This window comes from Strix aluco, chromosome 15 (assembly GCF_031877795.1).
Source record: "Strix aluco isolate bStrAlu1 chromosome 15, bStrAlu1.hap1, whole genome shotgun sequence".
NCBI lineage: Eukaryota > Metazoa > Chordata > Aves > Strigiformes > Strigidae > Strix > Strix aluco.
The window spans coordinates 7,281,115-7,307,830 of NC_133945.1; the positions used below are offsets into that span (position 1 = coordinate 7,281,115).

Here is a 26,716-nt window from a genome sequence, read left to right on the forward strand (position 1 = left end):
CAAGGCCTTACCAGCTAAACCGCCACGGCAGAGGTCAGCGGGAAAAGCAGGTCTTGCCCGTGCCGAGGCATCTTCAGCAACCAGAGCTCTTCATCTTCAAGCCACTGGGCTCTTCCTGGAGGTGATTTCAGTAAAACCCTGTGAAAAGCATCAGGAGAGCATCAGCCTCAGCTATTGCACTAAGTGGGACCAACAACATTTTGGGGCAGAGCCTGGTTTCTGTATTGCCACTTCTAAACTCAGGGTTAGATTTTAGTGTAAGAGACTGTGTCGATCCCGCAGCGCGATGCTGTGCGGCCGGGAGCAGCCCCCCCGGGCAGGCAGGGCTCTGGCGCTCCCCAGTTCCTGCCCGAAGGGCGTCTGGGGGTTTTGAGCTCGACCCAGATACGCTTGAAATGTCCTTACCCTGGAATTTGTGTCAAAGAAAGAAATATTAAACAAATCTTTTGCAATTAACTTTGCCTCCAGCAGTTAGTCTAGATCTCCCCTTTGCATCTTTTTCTTTTCAAATCTCCTAGGCGTGAAGTTGGCTGCTTTTAAACTGGGTGGTGCTTTGGTGGCCTCAAGAGCAGCAGTTTCCATGGTAACTCAGGAGTACCCGTTTTTTGCACAGTCACGGTTTTAGCGGGTCGCAGCCACCACCGCTGCCAGACGACCAGGAGGATCCCGTCCCAGTTCCACCCAGTGCCACTCGGGGTGTGAGCAGGAGCCCCGTATGGCTGAGCTTGCTGTTACCATCCCTCACCTTCCTTGACCTCCTGGTTGCAAAAAAAGCCGGGCAGGGTCTGGGCAATGCCGCAGGGTCACCCACGAGGCCGTTCTGTGCCGTGGAACTTCTGTTTCTAGCCACGGCTTTGCTATTTGTGCTGGCACAAGCCCGGTGTTGGGCTGCTTGTGGACTTATTTCACCTTTTCCTTTCTCTTTTTCTTTTCTGGGTGTTTTCCCAGCGTTATCAGAATGGGGCTTTTCTTTCTTGATGGGCATTTCGAACTGGCCCAGGCTCTGTGGGAAGGATGCTGTGAAAAGGTGCCTTTTTTAACCCCCCCTTTGCAAAGCAGCATCACCTCCCGCTGCCCGGGGGGTTTGCATTGGGGTATCTCCACGTGGCTGCTGAAGGCTGAATGGGGGGGGCTCGGGAAAAGCAGCCGGACAGGAGTTAAATCACAGCTTTTGGGGCTTCTCCAGAGGCAGGAGCAAGGAAGGGAGGAGTGAACTGAAATTCCCTTCAATGTCTGTGCACCAGAGGGAGGGAGGATTAGTCTCCTTAGGGCAGAGCACTCGGGGTAATCCTGCTTTTGAATTAGGGATTTCACTGTCATTAATCTGATGTGAAAATAAATAGGGCAGGACCTTAATGCCTTTGAGGGAGCTACAGGCAGTGGAGAAGAAGGTAGGCTGGAGGGGCTGAGCAGGGACAGGACCTTTCAGCCCAAACCCCTCCAGCCTCATCCCCTCGGGAAGGGTTTGGGGATGAGGGATGACGGGAGCATCCCTGGGAAACGTCTGAGCCCTGGGCAGGGGCTTCCTCCTCCTTCCTCCAGTCTGTTCTCTGGCCAAAGCAAAACCATTCCCTACAGTGGGTTTTCTTCCACCTTTCCAGCCTTTTCTTCAAAGGCAACACAAGTTTTCTTTTGTCTTTTTTCTTTCTACATGCGGCAGCATTGCCATTTTCCATCTCACTGCTGTGACTGATCCTTGCTGACTATGCTGACAGACTCTAAACATCTGTGACCACAAAGCTAAGGGAGAGCCTTTCTTTTTCTGTTAGAAAATTAAAACAACTCTTCTGGCACCATGAAAGACACCAAATTCTACTTTGGTGTTAGATGGACAGGGGACAGTGGCGGCTCTACCTCTCTTCAAGGGATCAGGGCTCTCATTTCAACTCCAGTGGCAATTCTTCTCATGCTGGTGATTATTTAACCATAAAAACCACAACTAGATCATTTAGAAGAAAGAAGTAAGTTTTTTAGAGATCTGATGAGCAGAGCACCTGAACAAAGGTCTGGGGTAGTTCAGAAGAAGGGGCGCTTTACCCCACAAACATCTTCAGCCTTAGACTTCAGTCACTCCACTGAAATCAAAAATCAGGGGCAGGTGCTGGATCCAGAGGGCAGGCATGTTTTCTGCTCAGAAAATTTTCTTTTTGAACTGTTTGTGATTTTTGTATCACAATGAGAGTGATCTGAGCAGCAAACAGGCACTGACCCAGAAGCCAGAAGAGCCCAGGGTGTGGGAAACCCTGGCATCCATCAAGGTTTCCCCATACTCCTGAGGACTCCCTTCAGCAACAGGCTCTGCCTCTGCCTTGCTAGGGATGGACTCTTCCACGTTTTAAGCAAAAAAAAGTCTGTCTTAATTGAACTGGTCCGTGATCACGATTCACTTTTGACAAATCAGTGTTTTCTAATGGAAAACAAAATCTAATTCTTGATCGGTTCTGCTAGAAACAAGGGCTCAGGCAGTGGAGAGCGGGACGGAGAACAGTAACGCAACCAGCAGCTCTTGGTGGATGGTGGATTCAAAAGCTTTATCATCTTGTGGGGGGGAAGAGCCTAGGCTGTACGCTTTCCCCTCGCTGGAGCAGCAGGGGATCGAGCCAGCACGAGCCCAGGATCAGTGTCCTGGGGCAGGACAGAGCAAGGTTGGAGCAAGCAGGTACAGGGCCAGTGCAGTCCCCTTCTCCAGGGAAGGAGGAGACCTAATTCATCAGCAGAGTTATACATTTTTTAACAGTGCAAAATCCACATGGTTTTATTTTTTTTTTACTTTAAAGGAAAAAAAAAATCAAGTATAATAAGTGAAATGAATGCAACTGCAGGCACCCTGGGAATAGCACAGGAGCCCTGTTTACAGGGAGTTCCACGTGAATCCCATCAAGTGATGCAAATATGGTAACTAGGATGTGGCCACGGGTTGGGCTTTGTTCAGGTCTGATGCGGGCTGTTGTCTCTATGGAGCAGGATTACCACTCTGCTTCTAATTAGGTGAAAGGGAAGGAGATCCAAACAGCCCTAAAAATGTCAAAAATCATAAAGAAGTCGTTGAAGGGAGGGAGAAATTAAAATAAATCGACTTTGGTATTTCAGCAATGCACAAGTCTTCTAGGGCTGTGGCCAGGAGCTTTGCCTGCTCCAGGTCCTTCTACATCACTGACAGGGTGACCTGGGTTTTTATTTCATTTGTTTATTTGATTTCATGCATTTCCATTTTAGACAAGTAGGTTTCCAAGTCCGATGTGTCTGGTTCCCAGCATGGGCTCCAAGGTGTTCCTAGCTCTGAATTTTCAAGTGAAAGCCCTCTCTAAAACAAGAAGGGGGTTGAGTTCAGGTTTTAGAGAAGCTGCTGGACCTGACCCTGCTGATTTCACTTTTTTCTTTTAATCTGGATAAATGAGAGTGTGTGTACAAAAGGAGTTTGAGACTGCAGCCCTGCACTTGCCTAATCTTGTGCTGTGATAAATCTTGTGCTGAACTGATAAAATGCCAGATAAAATACTTCTAAAAGCAGCAGGGAGAAATATGGTAGGGTTTTTTTTGTTCAGGTTTCCAAAGCAGGAGAATTGTTGTTATCAGAAATAAGACAATGTCTGTGTGCTTCTTTCTCCATGATCCCTTCTCACATAAGCTTGTGTGTTTGAAAGCATAAAGGTTTATTCATGCACAGATGTTTCCAATTATTTTCCTAAGAACAGTTCTCTCATTCATGCCTAATTTGTGAAACTCCTGTTTAGTTCCCCCAAATCTTTTTTTATTATTTTTAATAGTCATACCAGCAGCAGTAATCATAAGCTCTGGGCCTATTTTGCGCTGATGCAAATCACCACTTACTACTTTGAAACTATTAATGTTAGTGCAGTTGAGCACTGGTGGGTCCTGCAAGAGAATATAGTCTTTTGTTGTTTTCGTGACTGAAGACATCCAACCTTGAGCCCTTTCAGTTCCTTTTAAAGCCTGTGCTGTGTACCCTGGGTCCTGGATTACATCCCCTATCCCAACATGCCGTCATCGTTGGCCCTACCAACTTGTGCCTCCAGCTTGGCTTTGCTTTGCCTTCATCCTTGGTCATGATGTAGAGCTCCTTGAGACTTAGAAACCAGGTAGGAATGAGATAACCTGCATTCAGCACCCACTCTCATGACTGGAGATGGAAACAAAGAGAGCAACCTCACTGTTTGGAGCAAGGAACTGGGCACAAGCCAGGTTTATGGTGGTGATGGTGCCTGAGTTAATTCATCTTTGTCTTGCTTTCTTTAGCTTGGTAGTGGAAGAGTTAATGCTAGTGGACATGTGGGGTGATTCACTGCTAAAACCCTTTGAGATTTGGAGTTGAAAGTCGCTGTGGGAGGAGGACAGAGGCAGCTGTGCTCTCAGCTGCCCCTGGGCATGCAGGAACAGAAGAGGATGAAGTGTGGGGGACCTGAAGTGGAAAGCGTAGCTTGTGCTTCTCTGGCTTTGCTGCTGTGTAGGAAATTAAAGGCATCCTTTGTCCCTTCATCTCAGCAGGAGTACCCTTTCCAAGGCCCTTTCCTCAATTGCCAAAAACTTCAAACCTTAGCAAATCTGGGATGTTTTCTCTTCTTTGCTTGTGCGAGGCCTGAAGGCTTTTTGACACGTAAATAACAGGGTGCCTCAGCTTCCCCCCTCCTAATGGCCACCGGAGCGTGTGCTCTCCTTAACGCCCTCCTCTCACCTGGTTCGAGCACATCAGCATGCTGGTCATCCTCCTGAATTGCGTCACCCTGGGCATGTTCCAGCCCTGCGAGGATGTGGAGTGCCAGTCGGAGCGGTGCACCATCCTGGAGGTAAGAATCCCGTGCTGCCCCGCTTGCCTGGGATGTGTGGGGTGGAGGGGGGTGGTCACCCTGGGAGCTGGGACCCCCATCTTGACCCTTTTCCCCAGGATCCAGCCATGAAAGCCCTTCCCATAGGGATGGTTTTTCCAGTAAGCCACACTTTGGCATGCAAAGCCTGTCGTCCAAGGAGACCTGCTTCCATGGCCCTAGGTGAGACCCAAAGGCTGAGTGATTTGGGCTTACCCGAGCAAGATCCTCTCTCTACATATTTAATGAGGGTAAGGGAGCTCAAAACTGGGCATCCGGCTCCCACTGGAGGTGTTCAACACTTTTTAATTACAGGATGGACAGTGCTGCAGGGAACCTCTTGCTCGCAGTCAGTCGGTTCCACCCCAGCCAGCATCTCCTGGATTGCTGCAGTCTGGTCTGTGCAATACAGCACCGGTGACTTTGCCATTTCATTCCCTTCTTCATGAACAAGAAAGCACGGGACGGGCCCGTGCCTGCTCTGCTCCACAGCGGAGCCCCACCAGCTGAAGTGCAGCACTGCCAAGTGCCAGGATAACTGACCTTTAAGAAATCATACCCATACAGAGCTCACAGACCCTTGTTGGCCACCCCAAGCTTAGTGGGGCATCATCACACTTGTCACTTCATCCCTTGCTGCATCCTGGCAATCCCCTTGCTGCCATATGCCCGCAGGATTCATTTTGGAAGCACATCCCGGCAGCATCTGGTGTGTGGGCTGCACCTTGGCGCTGGGCTTCCTTGCAGCAACTGAGTCCTCAGGCTTGGAACCAACTTGCCTTGTTTCTGATGCATTACATCAACCTCGGCAAGGACTACCGACACGCGGTAGTGTAACGGGCTTGGTTCGTTCAAATCCCGCACAGATCTGCTGTTTCACTTCCCTTTGGGCATTTCAGCCATACGGGAAGGCCAGTGCGATCCTTCCAACCAGCCTCTCCTGCCTCTTGCAAAGATTGGTCCAGAACTGCCTGCAGATGCCAGGAGTAGCAGAGTTTATCATGAAACCCTCTTTCAACCTTAAAAGAGGATCTCTTAACTGCAGAGCCAAGTAAACCAGATGAATTGAGAAGCTGCTAGAGGTTTGTTGTGGAATGGGATCAATTTTGGAGAAACTGTTGCCGCCAGAGGCATCCAGCATAGGGATTGTCTCAGGTCAGGCACAGGGTTGGTGTGAAGCAGCATCAGAGGTAGTAAGTCCACCTCCTTCACCAGAAAATGTCACACTGCAGGCAGCTGTGGGCTAAGCATCCCTCAGAGAGCCCGTCAGAAAGTGTCTGATCTCTCTTGAAAGGTTACACACCACGTGCCAGCCATTTTTCTGCATGTGTATTCACCCACGTGGGACTTTGGAGGATGCCTGTTCCTGCCAAAGTGTCCAGGCAGACAAAGGGAATCCTGCCTGGACGAGGAGGTGACATTATTGAATGCTCCTTATTTGCTTCCTTTTTTTCATAATTTATTCAGATTGCAAACAGACAGCTTGCGTGGTCTGTTCTCTTCAGAATAGACACTCGTGCAGCTGTGAGGAGCCCAGGCACTGAATTTGGTTTCTAATACCATCTTAATGATTATAATGTATATTTGCAAACCCCAAAGTGTTATCCTGAAAGGTTTGCAGGCAGAAAAGGGCTGCAAGTAAAGCCATCGTTATCCCTCACCCTGTCACAGCTTGCAGGAGGGAATGGAAGCCAGAACATGAGGTAAAAAAGCCTGAATTCCTTTATGGAGGAGTTTGGATGCCAGTTATTAAATGAACTGAAATAACAGAGCAAAATTTCTGTGTAGTTTATCAAGGGGAGGTTGGTTGATAAAGCCAACAGGGAGAGAAGATGGTGCTCACGCGCAGCCACGCAGAGGTACATGGATGTGCAGTGAGAACTTGGCTTCAATGTGGACGCTCTGTTATTTTTACCATTAATCCACTCAGGCCTCAGTATGGAAGTGCCAGAGACACAATACCAAACGGTATGGTCATTAAGAGAGTGGTTTGCACAGCAGCAGTCATGTCTGTAGATCGCAAAGTTCCTGTGCTTTATCAAGTCTGTCATTCAAAACGACAAAGCCTCTGCATGTGATTTAAAAGCAATCTGTATCTCCCGATGTTCAAGTTTACAGGCAGCGTGTGGAAGAGTATTTACAACAGAGTCCATTTCGTGGTATCTTCCAAGTATATTCATTTTTCATGCGTGTACCTGTAGTCTCCAGGAAGGCTGGAGAAATCACAGCTCTCCAAGTCCCCACTACTCTACAGAAGTCATTCTTTAACTAAAGGCTGAAGCATGTTCTATAGGGCAGCAATGGATTAATTTGTGCACCTTTATTTTCTCTTCTTGTTTTCACAGTAATCTAAAACCCAAACTTTTGACCTTCATTAAGAGGTCCTGCACTGGACACACAGTCTTGCCAGTGGGATGCCCTTACAGTTACTGCTTTGGCCTCTGCTTGATGTGCACATTCACTCCCAGCTGTGTCTGGGTCTGTGGGTAGGAACCTGGTTGTTTTGGGAGTCTGGGAAGGCTTCAGAGGTGAGGCACATCCCCCTGTGTTAGATGGGACAAATTCTTTCTAGGAGGTGTGAGCTGCCCCGTCTGGAAACACAGCTTCCTCGACAAGTTGCTGCGACCTCCCAGACCCAACTGTACAACAGTGATGTCCTTTTATCTTTGTCAGTAGATTAGTAGAAGCTGCTAATGCTTCCCAGGCAGTGGACTGACCCAGGAGCTGTGCTCAGGGGATGCCATCACCCATCAGGTATTGCAGGTTTTATTTCTGAGTTCAGTAGGTGGCACTTTGGTACCACTGCTTTGCCTTGCAGCGTCTGCCAGGGTATGCAGAGTGCCTCTGTGGTGGGAGCACTCAGGTCTCTGCTTTTCCTTTCCCTGATAAGAGAGCGCAGCAGAACTGACTGTAATAATCTTTTACTGGTCTCCAGGCATTTGACGACTTCATTTTCGCTTTCTTTGCGGTGGAGATGGTCATCAAGATGGTGGCTCTGGGGATCTTCGGGCAGAAGTGTTACCTTGGAGATACGTGGAATCGTCTGGACTTCTTCATCGTGATGGCGGGGTCAGTAACAAAACCTCATAAATTTGCTCTTCGTGTTGAAAGCAAGAAAACCCCAGAGAGCCAAATCTGTAGGTTGTCCTGGCTGGTTTTCATAACATCTTGTGAAAGCTGCCAGGCTCAAGTCTCATAAGTCTCATTTGGTTTCACCTCTGGCAACTACGCCAGATTATGGAGTGGGGTATGAATGTCAGGGCAAAAGCCATCTGGTTTTCAATAGCGATCCTTTGGCCAGTGTCATCTCTTGTCAAATCAAGTGCACGCTGATCTAGTCCTTGTGGTGGCCGGTATGTCCCAGTGCTTGTAGTTAAGACTGCTGTCTCCAGAATGGGTGGAAAAAGCACGCAGCAGCTCAGCCCCACTCCTGCTATGTGACACCATTAGAGTGAGGCAGAGAGGCAGAAATTGGCCAAACAAGGAGAATCTAGCCCAAAAGTCTGGTTCAGAAGGTTGAAATACCAGTGGAAGAAGCTGGCCAGAAGTTGACACAAATTACAAGTGCATGCAGATGCCTTCTGTAAAGTTCTCTTGATTTACATTTTAATACTATCTCTCACAGCTGCTTATTTGTGCAGGAAGTGTTAATAAACTGATATAAGGAAGATCTGGGCGGTTTTAACACAAATGCCCTCACACCCATAGGGAAAAACGGAGTGGACTAAAAGCCTGGCAAGTCTAAAACTTTTTTTCTATGAATAAATGGATTTCAGATACCCCTGGCTCTCTTATCGGTTTAGTATACCCTAGAAAGGGATAGACAGCTTTAATTACAGAGCTCTGCCTTATTTCTGAATTCCTGGGTTTATAATGACCAGCCTGGGGTTAATTAGAACATTCCTGTAATATGTTCGGGCATTTTTACCCTTACATTAGTGATGTACAATCTTCACTGCACTAATGGAGTTTTGTTTTGCTCCATGTTATTTGTCTGGAAGACAATTAGGAATGGCCTTACTGGTTTGAATAAAACATGAGCTCTCCTTAGCAGAACTTCCTTTGACTCCGTGTGTGGTTACAGTCCAGGAAAGAACAGCAGGGACAACAAAAGAACCGGTTCATTATTTTTTCTCTCCAAAGCTGCTGGAGCGTTTAAGCCAGAAGTAGTAGGGGAAGAGCAAGGCTGTGGTTGCAGGGGGAACTTGGGATCAGAAATCTGCCATCCATAACCAACGTGCCGACAGTGTTTCCCCACGCTGAACCTGCAGGATGAGCTCTCCTGATGGGCAAGCAGAGGTTTCCCACATCATCAAACAGATCATCCCAGCGAAGCAGGAGAGTAAAACAGAACATGCAGGCAGAAAGGCTGAGCCCTCTGCTCATACCTCAGTCAGGTTTGGCACCAGGATCTTTGTTCATGTAGCACCTGGGACGAGGGGGAAGGTGGCTGGTGAGTCAACTTGGTAGTTTTCCAGGGCATTTCCCCACCCTCCGTGACTGGCATATGAGAAGAATGAAACCAGCAGAAGCATCAGAAGACCCCGATGGGAAACCCTCCTGCCAGTTACTCAGGCTGAAGATGAGAAGAGGAAAAGCCCCTTCTCTGGCTGATCTGGGCCATCTCCAGATGATTTTGGTGTATTCGAGCCGTACCTGTGACATTATTTCCCATCTCTCGGAAGAGAGGCTGGTCTGAGAGCTGGACTGGCCAGTAATGCTGGTGGAGGGCAAGGAGAAGCTGCACAACGGGCTGGGGTCCTTCACCTCTCCCACTACCACCATTCGATCCAGTGTTTGCTCCTAAAACTGGAGGTGGTTTTAGCAGGGATGACACTACTGGAATAACAAGAGCTGCTTTTTCCAGCAAGCGGATGGATGTGATGAAGTTATTATGAGGCTTTTTCTGATAAGAAGGAAAACAAGCGATAGGCAGTGCTGCCTGCTTTGTTTGTCTCATTCGGTCTCCTCAAGTAAGCTGATTTGGCTTACTAGCAAGTATACAAAAGAGAGTGGAGGGTAAGCCGGGAAACTACAAAATAAACATATCTTCTGCCTCTAGCAACAGATTGTGTCTGAAGTTTGTTCCAGCACTGAAAGCCCTTTCATGTTTTGCTCGCCTGAGAAATGTACCCTGGAAAATTTCAGACCGAATGGAGCTTACAACCTTTCAGTCTGTCCAGCAGCCAAGTTGAAAGCATTTCCCGAGCATCAAAAATGTTGTCCACAAGAGCTGAAACCAGAGAGGTTTCTTGTGCATCCAGTCCCTGGAGATGTTGCAGGCTCATATGATATGCTTCGGACATCTTTAACTTGACAGCTGAAGGACTGGAAACTGTTCATGGTAGAAGACATCACAAAGGCTTGTGCCTCCTTTTTTTCAGTACCCAGAGGCTGTAGGGAATTGCCTCCCCAGTGCCAGTCCACCCAGACCTCTGGTCCCTGCATACCCAGAATTTCCAGCTCCAGCAGGCTTCTGTCAGGCATTTCCAGGGTATTCTTGGTTTACAAGTGTGATATGAGAACAGGACTCCAAGCTTGGCCTTGACAAAGAAACTTTTGACTTTTTCATGAAGGTTTCAAATGTTTTCGCTGCTTGTAGAACATCCAATCTGGAATCCATCAAGTGTTTCAGGTTGGCTTTGGTGGGCAGTGTAGATCCTCCTGAGACTTACTTTCAAATCCTAAATGTAGTATCACGGAATTCCAAAGTATCAGGGTCAGAAAGTCTGTTTCCGAGGCCAAATCCTGGATTATTCATCTTTTATCAGCCCCATTGAAACTCCAAGGGCCAAGTAAAAGTGAGGTCCCAGGAGCTGGCCCTTTAACACACTAATAGTTGCATGTGTTGTCCGAAGTACAAAACCAGCTCCCACTGGAGCATTTCATACTTCTTTTACATGCTAATAGTAGTTCAAAAACTGTATCAGTTACACTAAAATCCACTTACTCAGCCACCCGATAAATTGTGAGTGTGCTGTATTGGGACCACGCCAGCGAACAGATTCAGGCTTCAGCGCTGTTCACTTCAGGGACTTTAAACAATGCTTTGTCTATTCCTGTAAGGTCTGTTTAGAGCAGACACCTGGTGCTGGCTCCAGGCCCCTCAATGCAGGTGTGAACGGGCATTTCCGATGGCTTTCCCACTGTGTGGTCCTTCATGCAGCTCCAGGCTGCTTCCCACTGCTCTGCTCCGGCTGCTTAATGAACACACGTTAGATTTAAAACCTGTTTTCATGCCGTGCTGAGTTTTAAAGCTGTTCATCATGTTCAGCTCAGCTCCTATGTACAAGCTTTAAGGTGGTTTTAATTTATAAAGATGCACTAACTACTTCAGAAGAAAAATATATCTGAAAGGTTATCACTGAAACCAGCTCAAAATCAGCAGGGCCTCTGCACACAGCAAATTAAGGCTAATGGGCCAAAGTCACCTCAGTGCAATGCCACTGATATTGCAGGGTTACACCAAAGAGAAACAAATATCAGAACATCTAGATATTCCCAATTAAACTTTGTAGAGCAGGACAAGGCACCAAATACAAAGTGCAAGGCTCTGGCAGAGCAGAGCTGGGCACATGGGCGATGAAGTGCCTGAGCAAGGCTGGCCCAAAACCAAACCTCCTTCTGCTGTTGCCTGAAATCCGTTCAGCTGTTGCTTCAGTCCATTCAGGTGTTGCTTCCTGATGGCACGTAACAATTTTGGTCCATCCTGGCTGCAGGACAATTCAGTTGAAAATCTCTCTTTCCACTGAAGCTTCTGAAGTACTTGGTTGTGGCAGTTCAGCTTGTATTTGCCTTCCTCCTTCCGTATCTGTTTGTTTATTTAAAAAAAAAAGAAAAACACCAAAACAAAAGCTCTTTCTCCATGGGATCCAACAGCTTACTCGCAGGGTTGCTTTTGATGCTGTTATGTTATTTGAACAGGCGTGGTGAGAGATTTGTGACATATTTACAAGTGCTTCCCTGTAGTCAAACTCATAAATTGTAATTACAGCCATGCTAACTAGCCATAACCCCATTAAAAATCAACACTACATGCATTTGCCACTCATTGCTATAAAAGAGCAAGAAAACTCACTTGACTTAACATCCTTCCCAGCCTGGAAGAGAAATGTTTATGTGAAATGGAGACGGAGCATGAAAAAGAAAATGTTCCCTATTCTTAATAATAAAATGGAACCCAAACTACTTTAACGTCATTTGTCGGCTTGGTTATTCACATTTTTGTCATACGGGGAGAGATAAGCTGGCGTGACAATACGCTGGGGTGCTAGTAGGGGGTATAATATCATAAACATCTTATTGGCTTTGAGCTGCATGGAGTTGTGCAGTAATCTCCCCAGGAAGGCTGCGGATGTGCCGCTGGCCGGAGCACGATAAACTAATGGAAATGGAGAGCAGCACGGCTGCGGGAGCTGAGCAGATAGTTGGGGGCTCCCCATCTGCCCCGATTTCTGTGGCCCTGACTTTGCAGCTCCTTGTCGTGCCAGGTTCTGCTTTCCGATGCGTTACCTGTGCCTGCAGCCCATTAGCCTGGAGCACGTCTGCCTGCCGGCCCCTGCACCATCGCTGCACCTGTGGGTATTTTCAGTCTCTTAGAGGCTGAAATATCCCTTATATCCCCCACTGACAGCGTGATGCACATTATGAGCTGCAAACACAGAGTGGGTGGTTTTGCAAGCCTGAGCTATGGCTCCCAGAGCACAGCGACAGCCCCAGTACCCCCATGCCCAGAGACTGAGCATCCCACATCCTAACGCCTCTCCTCTTTCCCCCGCAGCATGATGGAGTATTCTCTGGACGGACACAACGTGAGCTTGTCTGCGATTCGCACCGTCCGGGTACTTCGGCCGCTACGAGCCATTAACAGGGTCCCAAGTGAGTAACACCTTTGTCTGCACCGCAGCCACACTGCCTGGCTCTGCCTGGCTCAGCCCCCGCCGAAAACCAGGGGGGTAAAGCCACCCCAGCTGGCTCTCTGCGTGCTGAGCCTTGCAGTAGCTGTCTACTCTCCTGCTGCGGAGAGCAAGTTCATTTATTTTAATTTTTAATGGCAAGTTAGAGATCATTTATTATGATTATCAGTGTTAGAAAAGGGCAAGGGAGTAGATTTTATACCTGGGGTGCCAAATTTTTGTGGCTGTTTTCCAGCGTTTTTGTGAACACTCTGAGGCGAGTACCTCTGCTCCTAGTGCAAAGTAAATAACAAAGTTGCTATAAAGAAAGGGGAAAGGTCAGTTCGAAGGAGGATCTTCTTGCCCCGGATGGGTTCATTTTCCTCTCTCAGCTATTTAAGGTCTTTCCATTTCTTTGTGTTCAGGATTAGAAGCGCAGCAGCCTCTGTTGTGGGTAAAATACCACAGAAGGTTTGCTGTCATGTAAAACAAAATTGGGTTCACCCACGATAGAAAGTTCAAGTGGCCCCTAAATCCATTTTCAAGTGGCTTCAGCTGCTTGTCTTCTAAATCCAATTTGAAAGACAAACCAACAAATTGAAATAATTTCCTGCTGGAATCAGCTGTCTGCTGAGCAATCCTTTGCAAGGTACTAATTTCATAGTGCTTTCATCATCTTTTAACCAAAATCCACTCAATTCAAAATGCAGCAGCATTGTATGGAAATCATAGAGGTTCCGTGCAAAAAAAACCCTACATTTCCTGTTCTTTTTAAAAGCACATTTGAGTGACACAGCCCCGCCGGTCCTCACTGAACATCCTGCCTAGATTAATTGCCCATCGTGTCGGCACATCTAGGGACAGCAAAACAAACTCCCCCAGAAGGGTTTTGGTTCCAGTACCTCAGATGAACATGCAAGGGAACAGATGGATGTTTGCGCACAGGAGTCTTTGAAGTTTCTCTCTGAGCTCAAATTCTTCAGGATTTTTCTTTTAAAAAAAATAAATCTATAAATTCGACAGTGACATCATTAGAAGTTAAAAACAAGACAAAAAGAAACAAGAGGCTAAAAGGGACCATGAAACCCTCCGGAGCTTTGTTTTCCTAATGAGGTTTTGTTACCAGGGTTTCGGAGCAGCCCAAAAGCACAACACAAAGTTTTCCCCCGGGGTTTTGAGCACGGTGGCTCCGTGGCCTCGCTGGGACGGGGAGGAGCGGAGGAGCGCTGGCACGTGCTCGACTCGGAGCCCTGCCAAGGTTTCAGACTGGGGTGAGGATCAGGCTCACTCCAAAGTTATTTAAATCCATGAAGCCCTTCGTAGCTCTCCCTTGAAATAGTGGGAGTCTCAAGCTGGGATTCAGCTGGGCTGAGAGCAGAAGCCGGGGGAATTTGAGGATTTACATGCCTATTAAACTGCGGCCCAGGGATCCAAATGCCTCCAAGTCTAGGTGAAATTTTGATCTGGGTCCAGCTTGTGTTTTTCTTCCTTAGGAGTCTGATACTGAAGCTTTGAAGGAAGCCTTTTAGGCTGTCTTCTGCTACACTTGCCACTTCGATTTTTTAATTTTTTTCCAAAGATGGGCAATAGAAAATTCTCAATTTTTTGTTAAGAGTGTGTGAGATTAAATCCAAAAATCTCAATCAGTGTTTGGAGTTGAGTTGCCCAGCTTGTCGAGCAGCTAGGCTGGTCTTAATATTGTCTTGAACTTACTACCAGTGTCTTGAACAAGTGCCAGGGCAGGATTAGTATTCTTAGAAATATCTCAGTTCCTGGAGGGCAGATAATCACAGACTTTACTTGTTTATGAGATGCTTACTTCTAACATTGGTACTTTTAGTGTTTCAGGCTGATATAATCCAGGGTCTGTGGGAAATGGATAGCAACAACCCTCTATTTTGTTGTATTTTTGCAGTTTCTGGTAATAACAGAGTTACGTTTTGGAACAGGTTGCCCAGAGAGGCTGTGGCTGCCCCCTCCCTGGAAGGGTTCAAGGCCAGGCTGGGCGGGGCTTTGGGCAACCTGGGCTAGTGGAAGGTGTCCCTGCCTGTGGCAGGGGGGTGGGACTGGATGATCTTTAAGGTTCCTTCCCGCCCAAATCGTTCTATGATTCTATGATACATTTCTAGTCTTGCATCCATGGGGATGCTACAGCTTAGCCGGGGGATTCCCTCAGACATCCACCACATCCCAACCAGCAGCGTGGCAGCAGGGCCCGCTCAGCCCCGTCCATGCCGTCCCCAGCACTGGGACAGCGACGCTCCCCCAGCCACCCCACCGCTGGCGGGAGCGTGGTTTTCAGCTTGGTAGCGGTTGCAAAAGGACATCGAGCAGACAGAAATTATGGCTGGGTCAGAAGAGACGAGCCTGGTGTTCAGTGGCAGCACAGGGGAAGCAGGGACCCATGAGAAATAGCCTGGCGATTTATCCCCGTGATGCCTGGGCACTTTCCTGGGCTCCAGCCAGTGCTATTAGCTCTTCGCTTCCAGGCACAATAAATTCACCCACAAGATTATTTCATTTTTATTTTATTTGTTAAGAAAAGAAAGGAGAACCCCAGCCAATAAAAACATCATCTCTATTAGAAATTATTCCTTGAAAATGACGGGAAAAATATAATTCCTGCGATTTATATGTTTGGCAGGGGCTGTAGTTAGCGGGTTTTTTTAGTAGTGGTCACTGTTTTTTCAAATCCATTTCACTGCTTTATTTTTATTTTTCTGCTATGTGGTTTAAACCAGGCATCACGGGTAATGGGAACGAAAAGAAATCCTGATCCTCGTTTCAGCCTAACCGATGCTCGTGCTCTTTTCCCATGGCACACTTGACATTCTGCTGGGAGCCCAGAGCACCCTTAGCGGATAGCGAACAGATGGATCCAATCTCAAGAATGGTGCCACTAAACAACCCAAAATACCAAAAGTAGCTGAGCAGAAAAAAGTTGTCTGGCACAGGGAGATAAATTTTAACCATTTTTGGGAAAAAGAAGGCGAGGATATTAATGAGAGCAGGGAGGGGGAAAAGAAGAAAAGCCCAGCATCTTCTTTCCAATGGGAATTAAGTGAGTCTTTTCTGCTCTTCCAAAGATAGATTTGCAAGGAAAGGCTGAAGGGCAGTGCTGTGGGATGTGCTCCTGGGGGGCTTACGCTGATAACGCATGTTGGGAACAAGCGTTACAAAATCAAATCCCCGTTTGCCTCCAGCTCTGGGTTTCCCCGTGTGCTTCGAGCAGAGGCCGGTGCCATCCCGCGGCTGACGCCGGCATTGTGGTTACAGGGGATGGCCGGGACGCTGGCCGCCATCCTGCACCGCCTGTGGCACTTGCCAGTGCAGCCTGGCTGCCAGCACCATGTCCCTTCCCCGCGGGGTGGCATTGGTGCTGGGGTGGCACGGGGACGGGGTTTGGAGGGCAGCCAGCAGGGCTGGCACAGGGCTGGGCGCTAGGATCCCGGCTCCTCCGGAGAGGCATCCACCACTGGCGCCAGCAGCGGGGAGCCACACCGGAGCCAAGACGCAGCTGGGCATGGAGACCTTGAAAGGCTCTTGCCTGGGGATGCAAAGGTTATTACTCACACCTAATTATTTATTAGCACAGACTTCTTGGCCGGGGCAGTTTATCCTCTCGTGCCGTGCTGACAAGGTAATGTCGGCTCCGGCCCTGCTTGGCTGGGTTGCATTTCCGCTGGCAGAGCAACACGAGGAGGGGGGTAAAGTGGTGTGACAGGGCTCCGGCTCCCTGCCACGGCCTGGGGGGTGCCGGGTTGGATGAGTGTTGCTCTCCTGGAGACCCTGCTCCTCCCAGCACCCATCCCTGGGGTCTACAGATGCCAGGCTGCAGCCCAGCATTGTCGTTGAATTGGCAGGAGAGGCATCAGGCATGACCTGGGAGCTGGCTGGGGGGAAGAAGCCAACGTGGAAATCGGTGGGGGAAGAGAGAATGCATCAATGTGACTGCTGCTCTCTGTTCAAATGGGATGACTGATGGAGAGCGGCATCCTGCTAGGGGAAATGGAGGGAGAAAAAGCTCCATGCAGGCAGGAAAAGGTGTTTGCAGAGCAGAATTTTACTGGGATAAAATGCCTCTAAAGGTGGCAGTGTCGCCTTACCCAGCAGACGCATTGATTTCCACCATGCCATAAACTTGAGCCCTGCTCTCTGCTGAGCGCTGGGCTCCCACGGCTCAGTTTCTGGGTTTATTCTTTTCTGTAATTTAGAATTTGCCTCTTTTCGTTAGTTCTCCTCTCATCATTTATCAGCTGTTGAAACGGTGGCTGGTTGGTTTCTCAGAGGTTCATTTAACCTCTGTTGAGCTGCAAGTCATTATTTCCTTTTTATTCCTGTTATATCCTTGAGTTTGAAGGTGCCCTGACGTGTGAGACAGGGCAGCCCCCACGTGCCAGCCCAGTCCCTGCCTCCTTGCCCAGTCTCCCCTGGGCAGCGATGCTGGGAACATACTGGACAGGAATGCAAGGGTTGGCTGAGGCTCTGCAAGGTTGATTCATTCCTCAAGTTTCTTATTTAGGATGGAAGATCTTGCACAGAAATCAGCGTTTCCCTGGCAGCAGAGGTGCTGGGGCAGCCCCTGCTCTGCACCCAGGTTCTTGGGGAGCCTTGCAGAGGGGTGGCTGGGAAGGTCTCCCAGCAGCCTGCTCAGGAGGAGGGGATGGGAGCAGAGCTGAGAGCTTTCCTTACAGGAAGGCACATTTGCGTCCTGCTTTCCCCTCCTCAGAAAAGTCAACATTTCCCCTGCTTGGTAGTTCTGAGCCAGCAAGGAGAGGAGTCCTCACGAAAGAGGAGTTGTCCGTGGAGGACACCCAGAGAGCAGCCGCAACTATCGTCCTACACGAGGCTCCGTATTGTTTAGGGGAACAATCTGTGTGATTCATGAGAGAGGTTCAATATGTTTACAAATATATATTTTGACAATTTCTCAGGCGGCTGATGGTTTGCAGGGGCGTTTGTCCAGGAAAGACTGTCTTGCAGCATTGCCCATGTTTGTGTGTTTTTGAGTGCTGTGTTACTGAAAATATTGGAAAACCCCACCTTTAAGTCCACTCTTTGGAGATATGCTGTTTGTTCCCATTTGCAGCTCAGCCTTTTGTACTCGTACCTTCCTTTTCAGGCTTAAGGTTTAGGGGAAAACATAAACACCCCGAATCCTCTGCCTGGGATGCACTGGCTGCACAACCAAGCTGGAAACGGTGTGGCATTCCCACTCTTCCAGTCAAAGGGCTCCTCTAACCTGTTTTCTCCTCTCCCCACAGGTATGCGAATACTCGTCACCCTGCTGTTAGATACTCTGCCTATGTTAGGCAACGTCCTCCTCTTGTGTTTCTTTGTCTTCTTCATCTTTGGGATTGTCGGTGTGCAGCTCTGGGCAGGGCTGCTGAGAAACAGGTGTTTCCTCGACAGGAATTTTGCAATGTAAGTACAGCAAAAAACCCTCCACCTTTTCTTCCTTTCTCCCTCTCCCCTGCCAGAGAAACCCCGGTGGTCAGCGGGGTTAGTGCCCAGCTGAGGTGCAGCCAGGGCAGGATCCAGCAGCGCTGTGGCTGAGAGCACGATGTGGCCGTGCCACACAGATGCAATGGCAGCTTTTAACTGGGCTATCATCTTGCTTCTTCTTAAGGTTGTTGGCTTCAGGACTCTTGAGTCTGGCAAGGTACTTTTTGTATGAAAAAAATCCACTTGCCAACAAGTTAACAAGGGTTTGGAGTGGCTTTTTCATGTTTTCCTTCTGCACTTGACAGACGGGGACTTTAGTGGTTTGGATTATCTCTGTTCGAGGAAGCTGAGTTCCCTGACTCTGTGAATTTAAGGATTTAGAACAAACAAAAGCATTACAGCTCTCCTAAAATTGCCAGTGAACAAAACTGTACAGGTCTGGGAGGTCACCTAGCACACCACACCACCTGGCAGGGGATTGATGAGGTGGTCTGCATGCTGGTACAGACAGCACCATGGATATGCTGTGAAACACATAAATAAATCTTCGTGAGTGTATTAAGAAGCTTGATGTGAAAGGCATTAAAGACCTTGGTACACCGCTCTCAGTCTGGGACAGGCATCAGGGATGGGCAGCACATTTGATCACCTGCTCTTTTTGATATAAACTTTAGTTTTGGTTCTTCCAAGCTAGGCAGTTGCAGGGACCAGCATCTCTGCCAGGTGGGTCCTGAGGCCTATTAGGACCTAATTAAGGTCCTAATAGGCCTTAATTGCCCTGATGACCCTCACCTGGGACCCCCATCTACACCCTCCCCATGGCCCAGGAGCTCTATTTAAGCTCAGCCTGTGGCTCTTAGTCCTGGTTTGAGCTGTGCTGTTGGTGTGCCTGTCTTCAGCTCTGTCTTTGTTTCTGGTTTCTTTGGCTCCTGCCTGAGCTCCCTGGATGGGTCCTGGATGTGGTTCATCATTTGCCATGTCTGGGGCTTTGAATGGACCCTGCTGCCAGCCCTGGGCTCTGCCTGCTATGTTCAGGCTGTCTGTGCAGTGCTGCTGGCACTGGGATGACTCTTGGCTCCTGGCTCATCCCCTGCCATGGGGCAGCACGGTTCTTGCTGGTCCCCAGCAATCCCTCAACATGATGGCGAGCTTGGGCTGTTCTGCACTTACCCCTTTAGAAGTGCAGGGTAAGGGCAGACCTTAAAATCCATCAGCACAGCAAAAAGATCAAAACCAAGTGCAGCCTGCAAGCTCCCACAGAAAGGGGAGGTCTGCCTGGGAAAGTCCTTCCGAAGGACTCCTGTCAGAGACTGCTGAAGATGTCAGTGGATCAGAGGTGAGGAAATGTCTGAGACCAGCTAATCGGGGCAACTCTAGCTCGGTAAGAGGAGATAGAGCCTGTAATTATATCTGTTTGTAATCATCTGCTGTCTACAGCTTGTATTGGGCCTGGAAGACAAGCAGAGATTATCCCTCAGCTCTACCCCAGGTCCTGTTTCTGCCTCTCCCTGAGTAGTCCTGTGGCTTTCAGCTGTCTGAGCCTTTCTCTGTACTGCAGACTGTCTCTGATGGCACTTCCTCATCCCATCAGAAATGCTGAAAGGCAGAAAATCGATGAGTCTGCCATGTGTGTATGCTTCTGCTCCTGCATCTTGATGCCCCAACCTCGCAAGCTCTCTCCTGCACTCACAGCAGGTATTTGCTGGTCACCAAGACCCTCTGTCACTCAGAGTAAGCCCTGAGCTGTCGTTTAAAAGCCCAAAGAATGGTGTTAAAGCTGTGCTCGGGTGACCCGGTTGCATGGGGCAGGCACTATGTGCAGGCAATGTTTGAGCACAAGGAGCACAGAACTGTAATTAGCCTCAGTGAGTCCCTCTCATCTCTTTGACCAGGTTTCTAAAATGCTGTGTGATTTCCTGCAAAGTGGAGCTTTTAAAATTAACCACAGGGGAAACATTTGCTAAGTACAGATATTAAGCAGGCTGTTATGTAATGGCCATTAGCAGCATCAAAGGCGTTGCAGGATTTTCTTATCAGGGTCTTGGTCCCGGTCACAGAAGGCAAAGTCAGGCTCCCTGTGCTAAGCCTCAGGAGCTGTTTGAAGAGACAGAAGATTTGTAAGAGATCTCCTTCCCACTTCACTGTAGCTTTGTGCTGGCTCCTGGGTCCCCTGCAGCTGTAGGCAGGGGTGAATTTGGGTGGCTGGGGGCTCTCCATTGCCCATGCACAAGTCCTGTTGCTTGATGCCACGTGCTCAGGGATACTGCGAGCAAAGTTTCAGCATTCCAGAGAAATGGGGCAGCTCTGTTTCAGGACAGGGCTACTCTAGCTCTGCTGGCGCTGGTATCAGCATAAAAAATGTGGGTTGCCCTGGTACCATCTTGGTCTGTGTTTTGCTGGGTTAGCTTTGGACCTGAGAAACCTGGCTGCAGTGAGCCAGTCCTTCCATTTCCAGCTAGAAGCTAACCCAGGTTGATTGGAGCTTGGTGTGGAAGTTTTGGGGGATCCAGGTGGAACTATTGCCATCTTTTCTGTCATTCTCAATTCTCCTGAATCCATAGTTCCAGGCATCAGGATATGGTTCACCCCTGCAGTGGTCTTTAACACCCCAACAGCAAGTTGTATAGGGGAAGAAGGCATGGAGTGGCAGTAACAGGGAAGGCACTTCAGGGTTACATCTACCTGCTATTGTACAGATGGACCAAAATATACAGCACTGGGCCCAACCTAGCAGGTCCTGCTGACCAGCAGCAGGATGCCATCCACCTGCAAGACAGTGTGGAGATACAAAGTCAGGTCCAGGGTCGGATTGGAGCGGGTCCATCGCTGCATCCTCGTGCTCCATCCCTGGGCTGAGCTGCTGTGCTTGGCATCAGTGCTGGAGAGCCCTGACCCCCGTCCCTTCCAGGAAAAGCTGCCAAAGGGAACAAAACCAACAGCAAAACCTTCACCCAGGGGATTCAGGATTAAAGTTAAGCTCTGGTTTTGGTTAGAAGTAAACAGAACAGAGCTCTGCAAGGAAGGGGGAATGAGATTCTGGTTATTTAGTTTTGTCTGCCAAGTCCCACTAAATCCCAGTGCTGTTGTCCTCAGTCTAAAATCATGTTTACCAGCCCTTCAGCAGGCTGTGAGGGGCTGGAGGATGGACAGGCTTGGGTTGGGGCTGAGCAGATGATGGTCCTGGCTCAGATTTTCCTTACAGCCCCATGAAGGGGAAGACCTGACTTACTGGTGAGACTCACCTTGGTGGTGGTGTCAAACCCTCCCACATGAAAACAGAACTGTCTTAAAGTGAGGGTGAGCATCTGAACACAACCCAGGGTGCCAGGCAAGGAAGGCTCATAGCCCCAAAGCTTTTCTGGCATAAAGGAAGTATAAGGGAGCTCAGAGACCGATGCTTCAAATATAGTTTCTTATCTGCTGCATGCTTCTTTGCACGCTTGCTGGCAGCAGCTTTCTGGGCCATTCAAATTTACAGTAGGCATCAGATGGAAGAAGTGACTTTGATTTTGCCATCATTCTTCTTCCTGTGGAAACCTTTTCTTTCAAATCCCTCTTGAAAGTTGTCTGCTTCAAGTAAAGAAGCTATTTTTAAATATAGTACATTCTGATAGAGATTTGGGGACTTCTTTGAGGTGCACTGCAAATACCTGCTTTCTCTGTCTTTGAAAATTGCACTGTTGCAATGCAGTATGCTGGAAGGAGGTTGCTTTATTCAGGACTCTTTTAGCACTGACTTTGACGGAATTACAGGCAATTACTGGGCTGTTGCAGTAGTGAGTTGACAAGCAATAAACTGGAGTGGGTCACTGCTGTTCAGGACATGTGAGAAGATGTCACTCCCTGACCAGCTCTGGAGACCAGAGCAGTGCCTCAGAGGGCTCTGGTGGCTCAGAAACCTCTTCAAGCCCTGGGGAGCTTGTTGGCCAGACTGTGCTTCCCCTGGCATTGCACAGCAGTGCCAGGATGGGCTCCACTGCTGTGTGAGCGAGCGCAGGAGAGCCCTGACAGTGGGAGCTGGAGGGGGAATTTCATAAAGGCCTTTTTGGTTGGTCTGGTCTGAGAGAGGAAGGCTTGCCCTGCATGTGTGGGAAGGGCAAGTGAAGCCAGCAGTTTATCTGTAAGATCTCCAAGGTGTGTCTCCCCCACCACATGGCCCCTCTGGCTCCCTCCTGCCATCATGAGCTGCTATCACTGTAAATAAAGGAACTGGGTCATCCCCAGTTTGTCTGTGTTGTTGCTGCTGGGATTGCTCCTTGCTTTGTGTTGTTATGCAGAGAAGTTTTCCCTCTCGTGGAGCCTTTCAAGGAACTCAGTGGGTTGGAAGTAGGAGAGGGGAGAGACCTGTGAAGTGCTTTGTATTTATTTAATGCTGCAGGACAGTTATAATGTGAGCACTTCAGTCTTAATTAACTCCGTACCTGCTTGGCATTGTACTGCCTTTGGCTCCTTGGCTTTTGTAGAGCTGCAAGAAGGCACATACAGCTAAGGCAGACAGCTCTGAGTTTGTCTGAAAGGTACTTCTCTGTTCTGCTTAATTGTTCCTCCTGGCATCTCTCTGTGCTGCAACATTGGGTTGTCAGCAGAATTTCCTCCAGAGAGCTGCCTCCTCTTGGAGGAAACAGATCCTGCTTGATGCTGAGTTTCTTCCACCTTTTCCCTTTCCTCCTCTGCTGCTCGGAAAGTTGAAGCAGGATTGTGCTCAGGGCACAAGCCACACTCCAGCGGTTGTGGATGATGTTGGGCTGGGAGGACTGAGCCTGGGGAAAGATGGAGCAGAGAATAATTGTTCAGCCTCTTTTGACATGGGGCAGAATGGACTTTTCTGCCCCACTGCTGTCCTTCCTGCACACGAACATGCCCAGGGACAAGGAAAGGGAAATACATTGCAAAGCTGCTGCAGGCCCAGAGAAAGATGTGCACTGGGCAGCTGGCCGAGAAAGGGGTGTTAATCCTTTCTAATGTGATAACAAGAGCCATGATGGGGCTTAGTTTCTTATGTCTTTTCCCCAGAGCACAAGGGTCTCGTGATTAGTGGATTCATTACCATTAATAAGTTATTCGGACTATGCCTGTTGGCAAGTAACAAGGAAGTCAGGTTGACCTTTCCTGCACATGGAGGTAAATGGCCTTGGCAGAGCTAGTTCATTTATTTTGCGGATATTGGGGATTCCCTCTTTCTGTGACACCGTTTCTCATTCTTGCTCTCCTTCCTTCTTTCCCCTTTTTGGTTTTGCCAGCAGGGTCATCAAGCAGAGGAACTAGAAAAAGGTCTTAAATTGGCAGTTCTTGCTGTCGGTTGGTGTGTCCCTTCCACGCTGCACTCAGTGGTGGCAGAGCATCGTGCAGGTCCCTCCCAGCTGGGTGGATGCTCATGGTGTCTGTGCCCAGGGCAGACATGGAAGAGGGAAGGGCTTGAAAAAGGCTGAGCAGAAAGTGGCCCCTGTGCAACTAATTTTGGCCTGTTATAGGGAGGACTTCTGGTTTGTAAATGATTTTGAGGGCTATTGCAAAAATGAGCAAGAGAAAAGGGAGGATAAAATCAGTTAAGCAGCAGCAGAACCAAATCAGTCTTTATCCACCCTTCACAGTCAAGCTGTGCTTTGTTTTCCTGGGTTTAATTTCCTCCCACGGCCACCAAAGTGTGTCGTTCTTTTGGTTCTCCAGAGGGTTTGTACCCAGATCTTCTCTACGCAGCTTATTAGATCACAGCCCAGGGCGCTGTGTCTGCAGGCAGTTATTTCTTCTTCAGCCCAAGGCTTCCTAAACGGTGACTCATGGGAAACATGCAGTCTCTCAAATCTGTGTATGTGGCTCATCAAGGGCCTTTTCAGTTGCAATGTGTAGTGAATAGAGAAGTGTTGCACAGGAGGGGGATTGGTTCTGTAGGTCCCCAGCCTGGTTGCTGGGGCCCATGCACCCATCCCAACAAAACTGGGTGCATGGGCTCCAGCAGAACTGGCTGGCATGCTGCTTGCTGGCTAGTTGTGTCCCTGTCCAGCCTGCCCAGCTGGGGTGGGCTACCAGGAGATCAGAGATCAGCTCTGGGGGTTGAAATAAAGATGTTTAATCTGGGACAATGAACACGTTTCAGTCCTGCAGCTGCGAGGACAGGCAGCTGCGGAGTTGTGTGTGGTGCTGAATGTTGTGTATATTGTGCTGTGATGGGTAGAGGGAGCTCGGGTGTAAGGTCAGAGCAGAGCATCACGCTGATGCATCAGCCCTTCTGTCTGAGCACTTCTTCCATGGTCAGTGTTCTTGGCACGGCATGCGTGTGTCTGCATCTGAACACGGAACTGCTCCCAGGAAAGGAGCTTGTGCATCCATAGCTGCTAATTACACAATCATCCCTCCAGATGGTCCATCTCTCTCTGCAAGTCCAGCTTTGCTCTGGATAGAATCCTAATTACACTGGCCCATGAGCTGCTGTGTGCCAAGCCTTCCTGTCCTGCCCGCTGCCAAGAGGTGTTTGTGATCAGGAAACTCCTGCTGCTGGTGGTGGGGTAGGGTGTTGCTTCCAGAGCGGTGAAGGTAGTAAGTTTTTGCTGAGTTTCACAGCTCCACCTGACTCTGGAGCAGGTTTTCCTGGAAAATCAGTTGTAGTTTGGAAGAGTATGTCACTGGAGTGGCACATCCAGATCAAAGAACCTTGGTCAGCATTGTTTTAAGGGAAACAAGAAAGAGCAAGGGATGTTCCCAAGATTGCACAGGGTCATTGCAGTGCTGAGTGTTCCGTATGTACTTTCAGGGCTGCGGGTTACTGTCTGAGACTTGCCTCTGTGGCTGGCTGTGCTGCAAGCAACAGGTTTCGGCACTGAGCTGCCTAAAAGTTTTGAGTTTGCATGACTTGTCACACTGGGGATTTGAGAACTGCAGAGATCTGTTGAGTCTGAGCTGGAGGTCCAGGTGCTTTGATGAGAAGATACCACATGAGAGCTGTCCTGCCATCACCTTAGGGACTCTTAGAGCAGCTCTTTGCTTGTAACCCATGAAGTCCTGGTTTTAAGAGTGGTGAAGTCAGCCCTGGGGTAGCTGGTCATACCCCAGAGTCCTGTGGCCAAGCTCCTGTGCCGTATCAGGCAGTGCACAGCGTAGTCCAGGCTCTGGGGGTGTTAGACCCCTGTCACCACCACAGGGTACAGAAAGCCCCGATCCCAATGTCCTATTTGAAAGACTTCAGAGCTACTGAGCACCTGCTACTGAGATTCTTGGGGGGAGGCTAGTGAGACATGCGCCTTTCAAACATGGAGATTTCAGAGAAAAATGTCCTTCCTGAGGCTGGGATGGCTCTGCCCTGGGCTGTGTCCTGTGTCACAGAGGTACAGAGCCCTCCCAGAACCCCCCTGGGTGTGCAGCCTGAGGCAGGCCCTGTGACTGTAAGCAGAGATGTCCCAGGTATGGTGTAGTCCCCACCACGTTTGAGGGTGCGGGAGCCCTTTGCCTCTGAACTGAGCCCCTCTCAGTGTACCTGCTACGGCCAAAACGGAGCTGACGGGGCTCTGCCTGCCATTTGTGAGTTAGGAAAAGCCCCTTCTCAGGCATCCCTTCTCCTCTTCCCTCTGTTTCTTCTCTCAAGTTCCCCAGCTGTCTTTGCTGAAGTCTGTAGCACTCCCAGACGCATCCCTACACCTCGGTGTGTTCTAATCCTTTGCAAGCCTCCACAATACCCCCCTCTGTGTGACAAACCCTGCTGGTTGTAGTATCTGATCTTCTAGCAAACACCGTGCTAGCGTAGCACTCAGCCTTTTTTTCAGCTTGTTTTATATGGAAATTTCCTCCAAGTGAAACCAATTCGTGGGAGGGGAAGGAGAAGGCTTTTAGGCAGTCTTGGAAGAAAAACATTTTTCAAGTTTTTCTTGTCTCTTGAATCTAAGGCATAGAAACTGCGAAGAAGATATTACAGTTTTGTCTAGAGGTGTGGGAACACTGTGCAGTGGGAGGGGAGTAGCTGGTGAATACATTTAATTACCAGTGAACAATGCCCAGTTCCTCTGATGTGCTACTCTTGCCTATTCCTGAAGCTGGATTGAACCCTCAACACCCATCTCAAGTAATTAATTGATGGAGGAGAACCAAATTCTCCAGGAAAGTTGTTCAGGGTTGATTTCCCCTCAGCCCTGCCCTGCAGCAATTGCTCTCTCCTTAAAATGCAGTTGCTGAGTGACTCTTGATCAACTCAAGGGTTTTGGGGAGCAATTTCAAGCACTTGCATGGAATAACGCTAGTTTGGTAGTCATTAGAGCCAGATTTATTCAATAGTTAGGTACATTCAAAAACAGATAAAAATACAGCTGTCCTATCTTGAAGAATTACCTGCTTATCTTCTCCCCACATCTTGCTTGGTTGTATAATTTGTGTGTTGCCTTTTCCCTTATCTCCTGACTGATTATATAGCATCTTAGATCCCTGCAGCTCTGAACACAGCAGATAAAGTCAGATCTAGGATTTTGCACCTTCTCATTTTGAGCAGTGCTTCAGCAGTATGAGTGCCAGTGGGTCTCCCTAATGCTAATCAAACAGCATGAAAAGTCCCAGGCTCTGCCTGCTCTCTGA

The 26,716-nt window shown here is 48.8% G+C and overlaps 1 protein-coding gene across 1 annotated transcript in view; it reads left to right on the plus strand.

Moving 5' to 3' along the window:
- Positions 1–4,697: 4,697 nt before the first annotated feature.
- The window catches only part of CACNA1H (calcium voltage-gated channel subunit alpha1 H), a 128,208-nt gene continuing 106,189 nt past the window's right edge, over positions 4,698–26,716 (plus strand). The window contains exons 1-4 of the mRNA XM_074840953.1: positions 4,698–4,805; positions 7,759–7,892; positions 12,604–12,701; positions 17,983–18,142. Of these exons, the coding sequence (XP_074697054.1) occupies positions 4,713–4,805; positions 7,759–7,892; positions 12,604–12,701; positions 17,983–18,142 (485 nt within the window). The 5' untranslated portion in view covers positions 4,698–4,712. The remainder of the gene's footprint in view (positions 4,806–7,758; positions 7,893–12,603; positions 12,702–17,982; positions 18,143–26,716) is intronic.